Source organism: Tachypleus tridentatus, chromosome 13, assembly GCF_004210375.1.
Source record: "Tachypleus tridentatus isolate NWPU-2018 chromosome 13, ASM421037v1, whole genome shotgun sequence".
Lineage (NCBI taxonomy): Eukaryota > Metazoa > Arthropoda > Merostomata > Xiphosura > Limulidae > Tachypleus > Tachypleus tridentatus.
In genome coordinates this window covers 60,800,095-60,813,831 of record NC_134837.1, presented here as the reverse complement: position 1 = coordinate 60,813,831, position 13,737 = coordinate 60,800,095, and the positions used below count along the sequence as shown (strand labels likewise).

General features: G+C 33.3%; 1 protein-coding gene across 2 annotated transcripts in view; it reads right to left on the bottom strand.

The window, feature by feature from the left end:
* The window catches only part of LOC143238124 (uncharacterized), a 43,608-nt gene that overhangs the window by 16,524 nt on the left and 13,347 nt on the right, over positions 1–13,737 (bottom strand). For both annotated transcript variants that reach the window (XM_076478083.1, XM_076478084.1), the window contains exons 2-3: positions 5,705–5,973; positions 4,161–4,286 (exon numbers count right to left, since the gene is read on the bottom strand). In XM_076478083.1, coding sequence (XP_076334198.1) covers positions 4,161–4,286; positions 5,705–5,960 — 382 coding nt within the window. In that variant the 5' untranslated portion in view covers positions 5,961–5,973. The remainder of the gene's footprint in view (positions 1–4,160; positions 4,287–5,704; positions 5,974–13,737) is intronic.

Genomic DNA, 13,737 nt, shown 5'->3' with positions numbered 1-13,737 from the left:
TAGGCAGTTAATTATTCATTTGTTTTGTACTAGACAGTACAATATTTATTTGTTTTGTACCAAACAGTACAGTATTTATTTGTTTTGTACCAGACAGTATGATATTCACTTGTTTTGTTCTAGACAGTATAATATTCACTTGTTTTGTACCAGACAGTACAGTATTTATTTGTTTTGTACCAGACAGTATGATATTCACTTGTTTTGTTCTAGACAGTATAATATTCACTTGTTTTATACCAGACAGTATGATATTCACTTGTTTTGTTCTAGACAGTATAATATTCACTTGTTTTGTACCAGACAGTACAGTATTCACTTGTATTAGTCAGCGTTTTATTCACTCTTCTGCAGATGGCTTATAAGTCTGATGGCTTATAACAAATCAGGTTCCAATACCTGTGGTGGGCAGATCACAGGTAGTTAAATGTGTAGCTCTGTGCTTTAGAACAAAGAAACTGTAACTTGTCCGCTATACTACAATTAAGACTCAATTGGAGCTTTTCTATTTTATCTGTGACATGACACATCCAGTGTTATGAAATAGTAACATATAACCTCTCCTGAGTTCATTTTATGCAAAACAAGAGTCAGGTGACACGTGTTATGGCCTGATGTGCACATTTTGTTTTACGAAATTGAAGGAAATATTTTTTGTTCTTAAGTATTTTGAACAAGTACATGCTGCATCAAACTTTATATATAAAGATTTGTTTCATCTTAAATGTTGAAGAAAGGAATAAACCAAAATCAATATTTGATAAAATGGAAAAAAAAGTAATGCTGTTTTTCCATATATCCCAGACTTATCATATCGAATTTTTCAGAAATTGAAAAGAAACTAAAATCGTATTGCCTTTATCAGCCTATTGGATAAAATTAGTCAAGTATTAAATAAAGCTAAGATGAAATAAATCTAATGGAAAGAAACAACAACAGATATGTGTATAAAATGTTATGTGAAAGTGTGTTCGTACATACTTTGGTCAAACTCTGTGAAAATTATAAATAAATGGACATAAGAGGAACGTTAAAAGTAAAAGTGAAAATCTCTGCCTTAGCTGAACATGTAAATTATACTGACGTATAATTTTAGTGGGTAAATACTGTTATTTTGGCTCAACTGAATAATATGATTGCTAGAAATATTCGATAAACCATTGAAATAATGAAACACAACGAAAACAACTTGATATGAAGTATATAAAGTATGTAGATGGCGTGATATTCTTTTTTGGATCGTGAACTAGCAGTCACATGACCAAGGCTTTTACACTTATACAGCAAACAGTGATTATTTTTTTACATTTCTGAAGATGATGCGAACTCACATTGAAACATGTAGTGAATTTTATAACTGTTGATTGGCTTAAATAAATATTATAATTGTGCATTATAAACGTTGCTGGTTTGTAGTTTTTTATATATCAAATACATACGCAGGCCCCTTGAAGTTTGGCCTGGCATGGCCAAGCGCGTAAGGCGTGCGACTCGTAATCCGAGGGTCGCGGGTTCGCACCCGCGTCGCGCTAAACATGCTCACCCTCCCAGCCGTGGGGGCGTATAATGTGACGCTCAATCCCACTATTCGTTGGTAAAAGAGCAGCCCAAGAGTTGGCGGTGGGTGGTGATGACTAGCTGCCTTCCCTCTAGTCTTACCCTGCTAAATTAGGGACGGCTAGCACAGATAGCCCTCGAGTAGCTTTGTGCGAAATTCCAAAACAAACCCTTGAAGTTTAACCTTTTAATACCTTAGTCTTGTTTTCGATAAGGACTGTCGTTCACGCTACTCATTAACGTAGCTAAAATAGGGAGGACTCTTATTGGCTTTTAACTGTTTCGCTTGCTATTCAGGAGATAAGGGAAAAGAAAAACAAGTATTTTGCGAAATGTCACTTATAATAAAGTTACAGAGACAAAAACAAGGATTCTACAAAATGTCAGTTGTAATAAGGTTAGAGAGACAAAAACAAGGATTCTGCGAAATGTCAGTTGTAATAAGGTTATAGTGACAAGAACAAGGATTCTGCGAAATGTCACTTATAATAAGGTTATATAGACAAAACAAGGATTCTGTGAAATGTCAGTTGTAATAAGGTTATAGTGACAAGAACAAGGATGCTGCGAAATATCACTTATAATAAGGTTATATAGACAAAATCAAGAATTCTGCGAACTCTCTCTAATACTACATAATCTTTCAATGCATAAAAAAACGGTAAGAAAATGATAGTAGGTTTGCGTGAAAAATTAATATTAGTCTAGCTGTTTACAATCTTGTTTATTTTAATATTAGTCTAGCTGTTTACAATCTTGTTTATTTTAATATTAGTCTAGCTGTTTACAATCTTGTTTATTTTAATATTAGTCTAGCTGTTTACAATCTTGTTTATTTTAATATTAGTCTAGCTGTTTACAATCTTGTTTATTTTAATATTAGTCTAGCTGTTTACAATCTTGTTTATTTTAAACGCATAGCTACATAATGGGCTATCAGTTTTGTGTCTACCGCGGGTAACGAACCCTGAATTTTTGGAATTATTAGCTTCCATGTTTATCGTTGAAACCACTGAGAGACGTGTCCAACTACACCTATATGTAAATAACGTAATAAATTTTATTCGTACACTAAGAAATAAACATCGAATCAAATTATTTCTTTTGTTAAGCACAATGTATGAAATTTTCATTTTAGTTTTTGTCATACTAACATTTCTAAGTTTTATTAGTTATAACTCTATACTTCGGATGTAAAATCAGAATATTTAACGAGTAACATACTTTATCAACACATTCGTGACGGTTGTAAAGATAAGATCGAATTACTCTCCTATCTGCGCCTGGTTTCATTGCTTTTATTTATACACCATGTAGTTGTCTTGCATTCTCAAAGAAGCTTGTGTTCCTTAAGTACATGTGTCATTCACTTCGTTATTATTGAATTTTCTTAGCTTTTCTTAGCCATCACCACCCATTGCCAACCTTTTACAAATGAATAGTGGGAGTGACTGTAACATTATAATGCCCCACTGCTTAAACGACAAGAACGTTTAATAAGAACGAAGATTCGAACCCGTGGCCCTCACATTACGAGTCGAGTGTCTTAACCACCTGGCCTATTCTTGTTAAACGAAACAGAATTTGAGTATTTAACATTGTTACACGACTTCATACACTTTTGTAAATGGAAGCCTGAAACTATATCCTGATATCCTGAAGGATCGATCATTGGAAGGATTTTTTCCATCTTCGAGAAAGATATTAGTTACTTTTATTATTAGCTAGGTAGTTAAGGTACTCGACTCGTAATCTGAGGATCGCAGGTTCGAATCCCCGTCACACCAAACATACTCGCCTTCTCAGCCGTGGAAGCGCTATGTTGCGACGATTAATCCTGCTATTCGTTGGTAAAAGAGTAGTCCAAGAGTTGGCGGTCGGTGGTTATGACTAGCTGCCTTTCCCATAGTATTACACTGCTAAATTAAAGACGGCTAGCGCAGATATCTCTCGTGTAGCTTTGAGCGAAATTCGAAACAAACTTTTATTATTTTGATACATTGGTATCTAGTTATTTGTATCAAACAAACGGGCATTGTAATATAGATGTAATACTCTCGAACATAAAACGAGTCAACAAATATCGACTTAACAAGTTGTAGTAATAATAATAATAATTCAGTTTATTAACGAAATATGAAAAAAAAATGGCGTACCGATAATTCATGAAAATATGATTTGGCGAACGCAAATTGTTAAATAAATTTATTATGGTAAGTCATTCTTCAAAGGGTAATTTGAAGTAAGGCTTGTGTTCATTAAGACATTTCCTTTACACTTTAAAACATCATTTTCAGTAAGATATTCCCCAAACTTTAATTTTTAGATAAGTTATTTCAGCCATCAGATATTTTGAGCAGTTCTCTAAACCTAATTCAGAAACATTTGGGTTGTTGTAACAATAATTTGTTTGAGTGCTTTAGAAGCTGGCTTTATTAATATAGAGGGCGCTAGAATGCTTCGTAAGCAACAGTTATTAAAAAAAAAAAAAGCTAATGTGTGTTCTGCTCACCTCGGTTACCAAATCCTGATTCTTAGGATTTGAAAAATAAATAAGTTTAGGTCCGTAATAGAAAAGTTAAAATGAAAGGTTATAAACATACCAAACACTGGTGGTAAAGCCTGTGGTTGACAAGAAGCGTATTTAAAACCATCTAGCAGTGGTAGCAGCCCGAATGCTTGCCTTTCTGTTACTTGTTGTCTCTCACATGTATCGTATATATAAACACCTGAAAGATGAGAAATAAACACTGATTAATGTTGACATCACACAACGTACTATAGATTATTACTCCATTTTCCTTATCATCTAGATACCATTATACTTTACGGATATGTATTTTCGCGGTTATGGATTGTTACCCGATGACCTCAAGGCACTTTCATATCATAGTGAACGAAATACATCGGATTTACGGTAAACTCCAATGTGACTTTTGAAAGTTGGCAGTTCTTAAAATAACATGTACGATGCCTACCGTGCAAACCTTGCTGTATTTATGAAGTAAAACAGTTTATTAACGCACAGTAAAAAGTGTGTAAAAGTACAATTTTCCCATCATAGGTTAAATAAAGAGACTAATAAATAGTCTACCCCTCCCCAGAAAAATGAAACGAATGAAAAAAGTTTTAAACCCTCGATGAAAGAGAAAGGGTTAGAATTAAAAATTTGCCCGCTAATTATCACAGGATTATATTCATGTATTGTTTGTAGAACAGACCATCAGTGACGTCATTTATCACAGGTTTATATTCATGTATTGTTTGTAGAACAGACCATCAGTGACGTCATTTATCACATGTTTATATTCATGTATTGTTTATAGAACATACCATCAGTGACGTCATTTATCACATGTTTATATTCATGTATTGTTTGTAGAACAGACCATCAGTGACATCATTTATCACACCTGTATATCTGTGTATTATTTGCAGGCTAGCCTGTTTAGTGATGACATTTATCAACGTTATATATCAACGTTTACTTGCAGGTAGCTACTCAGTGACGCTAATTTCCCCAGCTGAATATCCTTGTTCTGTTTGTAGGATAACTTGCTCGGTGATGTTACTCGTCACAGCTGTATATCCGTATATTGTTGTAGATTAGCCTCTTCAGAAATACCATTTGTCAAAACTGTATTCGTGCATTATTCGAGGACTCGTTTGTTAAGTTCCGTTATTTACCATTTGTGTATTATTTGTAAGCCAAAATGTTATGTGACACCATTTACCAAAGCTGTACAGGCTAACCCGTTCAGAGTGTTCAATGATATCACTCATTACAACTGCATCAAAGTGTTAACCAACCAGTCTGTCTAGTGATGTCATTTATCACTGGTGTATTTTTGTATTAGTTGCAGGCTAGTTTGATAAGTAAAATTAGTTACCTCAGCTATATTGATGTATTTCAATACTTAATATAACCAGTTCTTTAACGGATAACTAATGAAATAAAATTACAAAACTAAATAACAAATAAGTAACTAACTGTAATCGGAGTTTTACTGTATGTAACCTACCATTTCTAGTATCACTTGGATCATTTGTTGTACGTAACTTACTATTGCAAATTTCACCAGGATAGTTTATTGTATGTAACCTACCATTGATAATTTCACCAGAATAATTTACTTTTGTAACCTACCAATGCTTATGTCACCAGGGTCTTTCTGTTTGTTAAATTGTTGAGCCGCCCACACTGCTGCCATTGCTTCTTGGACAGCTTCCTGTCTTATTGGTCCACAGAGAGACTTGTTTCCTCCCGAGGAATGGATACTTGTAAAAAGAGCGATGTTGGCTTGACCGGAATAAATAACAGGTCTAGGGTCATCAAAGTATGACGAAAAGCAATGAATTTCTGCTACAAGTGAGCACAGTAATATAAGTAAGGTATGCTTCATATCTGTCGTTTGTCTAGAGAAGAATGGCAAGAGAAAAGAAAACTTAATTTATACACCATACCAACTATTTACTTACACTCTCTGATGTGCTATAACTTTATCAACTCCGAAAAATGTTACTTATTTGATCACATCACTTTAAACTGTTTGTATTGGTTCGCATTATGTTAAGATTAATTGTTCGTTACATGAAAACTGAGTAGTGGGTTTTTCCAAATATTTCAAGATAAAACCTGATGTAATAGCATGTCCGAAATTATTCTTGTATGGAGGTTTAGTAGGCTAATATGTTTATAGTGTCGGAAAGTTACACAAACGATAAAGAAAGTAGCATAATGGTGTTAAGAAGTTTGAAAAAACAATAACCTTGCTTAAAGATGTAGTCTGGTATTGGAATTCTTTAAGAATTGATAGCTATAACGGGAGTATGCACAAACCTACCAACAGTCCTTGGACCATGTCATGGAACGATAGTAATGGTGGAAGTATTTACAAACTACGAACAGTTCGTGGACTTAGTTGTGAAATGAAAACCATGATGACATTACTTAAAAACTACCAACAACTCTGTACAATGGTAGTCATGATGGTAGTACTTACAAACCTACCAACAGTTCTGAATCTAAGATGTGGAATGGTAGTCATGATGGTAGTACCTACAAAAGTATCAACAGTTCTGGAACCTAATAGCAATGATGGTAGTACTCACAAAACTACCAGCAGTTCTGGAAAATGGTAGCCATGATGGTAGTACTTACAAAACTACCAACAGTTCTGGGTCTAAGTTGTGAAAAGGTAGCCATGATGGCAGTACTTACAAACTTACCAATCAGTTCGTGGACCGAGTCGTTTATTAAGGAATAATAAATAAGTATTTTTGAAGTTCAAATGATAATAGCCAACACGACGTTAACATGTTTTGTTTTTCAGTCTCAGTTTTAACATTATTGATCTGAATTATTTTTTTCGAATAATTTTAGAATAAACATTTTCTATTACGCTTCACTTACAAACCGGCTACTAACTATCAAAGTATTTTCGACGCTACAATGCATATCCGGTCTGAGGACAATTTTTTCTGTTAATAATCCTGTAAATCTCTTCTAGTATTATCATTTACCGAGTATTCTTGTACACCAATGCTAGGACGGTGAGATTTTGGAATATAAAAATTATGTTTCCTTCTTATACAAGAAGCTCTTCAAATGTAGATAAAGTCACACCATACACGCCTTGTTTTCAGTGCCAGTTAATGAACTCTGAAGTAAAAAGACTTAAATGGGGTTTGTAGGTTAATATAACGTTGGAAAGTACATGTACTATCTGAGAGACTGCGGATGTGCTGAAACTAATGACGGGATGTGTCATCGTCTTGCTCCTAAAATCTTTAGGACCGAGAAAACACCACTTGCGTAACACGTTTGATACAAAAAGCAGGAATAATTATTTCTTAGTGATCCATCATTTAAATGGCCTCCAAAGAAATTTTTCTCTTTCATTTCTGTCATTAATCTAGCCATCAGAACGTTGAGGACTTATTGTTACTCCAGTGCAATCAAATTAAACAAGGAATGTGAATACTGCTCTTTGTTTCGTGTGCTTAAGTGGAAACATCTTGAGAACTGTAGAAATGTTATCACGTTTTCCTATTACCTGGAAAGTTTCTAACAAACTCGTAGCCTTCACAAGTGTGCTTAGAGAAGAAAGAAAAATCCTTAGATAAAAATCACGAAATGAATTCCAAAGTTTCGTAAAGAGATATTGGTAGCATTACGTTAGAAATTTGAACTGTATGTGAAATAAAAACTCGTTTTTCAGGCTCTACGTGGATTAAAATATTATCTTATCTATTCATAAACTATGGAAACAGCACATAGTCGGTACTGAATCATGTAATGATGCTATATTCCTCATTAATAAGATACAATCAGTCAAATACCTTCTTATTAAGTCATGTATGAGTGTGATAAGACGGCCAGGGTGTTCATGCATTATTTCTAAGGCCGTTTACCCTCTGCTTGTTCGTATTGTTTATTATAACTTCATATGATCTCTTATTTATAAGACCATTTACCCTCTGCTTGTTCGTGTTGTTTATTACAAGGTCATATGATCCTTTATTTCTGAAACCGTTTACCCTCTGCTTGTTTGTGTTATTTATTATAACTTCATACGATCCCTTATTTCTAAGACCGTTTACCTTCTGTTTGTTCGTGTTGTTTATTATAACTTCGTGTGATCCCTTGTTTCTAAGACCGTTTACCCTCTGTTTGTTCGTGTTGTTTATTATAACTTCGTGTGATCCCTTATTTCTAAGACCGTTTACCCTCTGTTTGTTCGTGTTGTTTATTATAACTTCGTGTGATCCCTTATTTCATGGAAAATACATATATATATATGTTTCCATATGATCTTGAATATCGTTCAATATATATATATACACCTTTGTTTTCAGTTATTTTTTTTTCAGAAATACATGATGTTTTTTCGAGTTCTGATGAATCTGATACAAACTACGACTCGAGAGCTTTCAAAAGGTGGATTTTTCTTCTTCAGAGGTAAACAGTTTGTTTCAACAGTCGCTTCAACTATGACGGACAAGTTTTATATGTAATATAGATCATGTAACAGGTACAAAAACTGTGATGGAAGACTCATATAGAATGTGTTATAAGTAACGGATACATCAACTATGATGAACACAGATCATATAGAATATTGTACATTATTTGTGATGGATACGGCTACTATAGAATATATAATATGTAACAATTTCTCAGCTATGACGAAAAGGGCTCATATATAACAAACAATATCTAACAGTTATATAAACAATGATGAACAATATAGAATATTGTACGTCAATTATGACGAATACGGATTATACAGAATGTGGAACAGGTACATAAATTAATTAAGACAGATTAGGTAAACATAAAATTGTAACATATATAGTAGGCAATGGGCTATGTTGGATAATTCTTATATATATTATGTTATAGGTATATTTTCTATAACATATCAGGTTAAAACAGAATTACAACACGTGAAACAGGTGGAAAACGCCCATATCTTTCTGAGAAGTCTTCTTAAGTCTAATACATAGTAGTTATGGCATATAGAATAATATTCATACAAGGAACTATCTAAGAGATGTAGAAGTCAGAATGTACAGAACAAAAGAGTTGGTTGTACAACAGATAAAGCTTATCATAATTTTAGTAAAAAAGAATGAATTATTGTCATTCTATATCGTAAAGAATAGTTCATGGTGTTAGAAAAATAAGTAGATTCAAGAAGTGTCGAGAGATATGAACAAATTGTTATAGAGTTTGTATTCACTTCTATAAGGAATAGTTTTAAACTTGAAATCTGTGAATTGTATATTCGAACTATCTTCATTAAATATTTCTGATTGAATGATACCCCCAGTTATGAGGAATGACATTCTGTTATACAAAAAAAAAAAAAAAAAAATATTTATGGCTTTTAGTTAGAACTGTTTCACACAAAGTCTGAAAATGTATAAGTTCAGCTTTTCGACCAAAAATGACGCAATTTTCATACATTCATATTAACGTAACAGTTTATGGTGAATATTGCCAACTTGGATGGTTTTCCTATAGCTGATGTTTTATGTTGTTTTTCTGTTTACTTCGGCTTCCTGATTTAACATATAATTTACATAAGATAAATGGCTCGTTTGAATGTATTGCTGACATACCTTACGTGTCAACTTACAGCTGTGGGTAATTAACGGCTGGCGAAGCGACGATAAGAGCTGACGTACAATGTATAAGTCAGATCCTTCAGTTGCGACACTAGAAACCAGTAGCAACCTGAATGTGAAGTATGTTTTCTTAATTACATGACTTAAACGAAAGCATCATGGGAAATCGAACTGTTTTTTTTGTATTTAAATATAAAGCTACGTACTGGGCTATCTGTACTCTGTCTACCGCGAGAATCAGTTCCCATTTTTTTACAATTATAATCTTAGAAATTTACTGGTGAACCAAGAAAGTTGAAAATAAATACAGACCAGAATGATATGGCTTTGTTACCTACACTTACATATGATTAGAAAACCATTGAAGAACGTATTTATAATATGCGCAGTCACTGCTTATTAAGTTCCACGTTAAAATGCAAATCTTTCACAAAATTTTCATAATAATGATGTCTGAAAAAACGTCATCAGAACTCAAATTTGTTTCGAAACCCCTTTTAGTTTGCCACAAACTAAATAAGTTCGTAGTGAAAGTGAATACAATCTTAGCCTGGTTCGGTGGTTAATTTTATTTTGTTACGTGCGGAGAAGCTGCAGGAAGCTGATGATGATAAGGTATGTTAATAAATACTTGTTATTTTCTTTTTGAGAATAAAACACAATAAACAAAAGAAGTAGTCGGAAACTTGTTTAAGACAAGCTCAAACAAGAACAGATGAGAGTGAATAGTGATGTTCTCCAGTAGTTTTGGAAACAGAGCAAAACGAAATATAGTAAAAAGGAGAACACTAGAATATATATATCTGAACAATCTTGGAAACAGGGTAAAACGAAATAAAATTACAATATAAGTATGTGAGAACTGATGTTGTTAAGTATTTTGGAAGCTGAACAAAACGAAATAAAATTACAACATGAGTATGTGAGAACTGATGTTGTTAAGTATTTTGGAAGCTGAACAAAACGAAATAAAATTACAACATGAGTATGTGAGAACTGATGTTGTTAAGTATTTTGGAAGCTGAACAAAACGAAATAAAATTACAACATGAGTATGTGAGAACTGATGTTGTTAAGTATTAAAACATGAGTGCATCAAAATACACATAATGTTCTTCAATAGTTCTATGCTTATTATTTTCTTAACTTATCATTAGATCACTCGACTTAAAAATCACTACAAGTATATTCCTATAGAAAACAGAATAGGTTTTAGAGATGTGAACCTGTATACCATTTCGTATTCAAGCTGCTTCATCCATTTATAATTGCATTTCGTTTTATTTCAAGAAACTGAAATATTAAAATAAGTTTTTATTTTTCCAATGAAGGTCGACTATTTATACCATTTCTTTATTTTTTAATAATCACTTAGTAATAAACTCATTATAAAACCTCCTTTCAGTTTGTTTTTATAGGAAAATAGTAAAAGGAGTTAAAAACGTGTGTAATTTATCTTTTCACCACTGCCTTTTCAGCCGTGGGGGCGTTATAACGTCTGTCAATCCCACTATTCGTTAGTAAAAGAATAGCCCAAGAATTGGCGGTGGGTGGTGATGACTAGCTGCCTTCCCTCTAGTCTTACACTGCTAAATTAGGGATGGCTAGCGCAGATAGCCCTCGAGTAGCTTTGCGCGAAATTCAAAACAAACCAAACCAATCTTTCACACCGAAATTTCTTAGACTAAATATTTCTGTTGTTTTGTTGTTTTTTAATCTGTGTGAATTTTTACAAAATTTAAGATATTGTTGTCGTATAAATATGCTCATTTAACTGACGTAACTGAGGGTTAAGCAACAAAGTAAAAAGAAAATTGTGAATGAATTGTAAAATAAAGAACTGTACCGCAGACGTGATGAAAATCAGATAAGCAACTAACGTCACGATCTTGGGATGTGCTAGAGATATAAAATTTGATGGCAATTATTCTCAAAACTATCAAGTGAAGCTATCAAAATATCTTACAAAGACATGACTTGCCATGAAACTAGAGTGTATTTGGAAATGGATTTAAGCATTATCAACACCCTAGGACAACAACCTAACGCACGCACGTGGACTTTACAAACAGGTAAGAACAATTGGCTGTGTTAAGAAGTACTAAATAATATGTAATTGACGTTCGTTGAACTTGTATAAAAGAATGCATTATGGCAAACAATGAACTACCTAATGAAATTTTGTGTAATTAAGTCTTGGCTCTGACATTCGGGTCTTAAAAGCCAAACGAATATTTTACAGAAAAGCTACCATCACTGACAATAAAACAAAATGCTAAGCTAAATCATTTTTCATATTCTTTAAACCTAATATTAGAGGTGTCCTTGTGGAGTTAAATGAATTTGATGTCTGTTAGTGTAAATCAATATACTTTTTGATATTTAACAAAAATACAGTGTTAAATATGTTAATAAAAAGCTTTATTTAATCGCAACATTTATATCTGAAACCAGAGAAAATCATCGATTTCATTTTGCAATCTTTTCGTTATTAGGTTTTATAGACTTTTATAAAATTTGATAGAACATTGTTTTGTTATCGGTGTATCGATTTAAAAATGTTAAACAACTGAATTTATATTATTTAATTGTGGTAAATAAACAATGAGAAATAAGTTTTCAAGTTAGAGTTGTTAAACTTCAGAGACTGATCCTTGTTTATTCTTATAAACTGTGAAGCTAAAGGCTGAATCACCGATAGGTTTGTATTTAATTCACAAAAAGGCAGAAAAAGCAGAATCACAAAATTTCTCTTTTCAGTTCAAAAAATTCAAAACAAACAAACAAACCTTACGTGTATTGTTTTGTTTGTTTGTGAATTACGCGCAAAGCAAAACGAGGGCTATCTGCGGTAGCCGTCTCTAATTTAGTAGCGTAAGATTAGAAGGAAGGCAGCTGGTCATCACCACTCACCGCCAACTCTTGGGCTACTCTTTTACCAACGAATAGTGGGATTGACCGTTTGTTATAACGCTCCCACGGCTGAAAGGGCGAGCATATTTGGTGTGACGGGCATTCGAACCTGCGACCCTCGGATTATGAGTCGAGTACCTTAACCACCTGGCCATTCCAGGCCCATAAGGTTTGTTTTTACTGTACAAAAAAGGTAATACAAAACCCGTAAGGTTTGTCTTTAATAGCACATTAATATTTATATTTTAAGAATTATCAGTTGGAATCGTTAATACATCCTGAAATGGGTCTTGTATACTAACTGGGGGTGGAGCCGTGGTTATATTATCCCGGAATTAGAAACTATTCATATCTCCGAGAGCTTTCAGTGTATTTTTTGATACAGTTTAGGTTAAATATCCTGCGCATTCCCATTGTTTGATGTCGAGCATAACGAATTCATAAAAAGTGGTACATACAGGTAAAATATGTATATAACACAAACAGTATCATACACAGCGCGTGGCAACAAGACAACAGAATGGTACGAACTAATTATTTTTGAGATAGATAAAGGGTTTTTAAAAGACTAATCATAAATAAGTATATATGTGAAAAAAAAAATAGGTGGAGGAGTTACTAAAGTAAGACACGCCCAAAATACAAACAGTTCAGAAGAGATGGCAGAAGTGATCTGTCAATCAAAAAACAAAAATACAGTAACTAATTACTGCATATTTAATTCAAATAATTGTGAATTAATAATTCTATTATGCATTTCACCATTTCCTGGTGTTAAGAGAAGTTGTTTGTTGGTTAATTTCTTTTCTTCATCAACACTTGAATTTTATTGAAGAAAATATCATCAATCTTTTTAATTAGCTACTACTGCTGCAACAGACTAGTTTCGCCGAATTCACGGCTCATTAGTTCTGCTTTGAAGTGAATCAAACGAATAAAGAAGAGTTTATATAGTGGTAGACTGGTTTGGTTCGCTTAAAATTAAGCACAAAGTTACTCGAGGGCTATCTGTGCTAATTGCTCCTAATGTAGATAGACTAGAGGGAAAGCAACCAATCGACACTACCTACCGCCAATCCTTGGGATGCTGTTTCACTAACGATTAATGGGATTAACCTCACAAAATAACCCCTT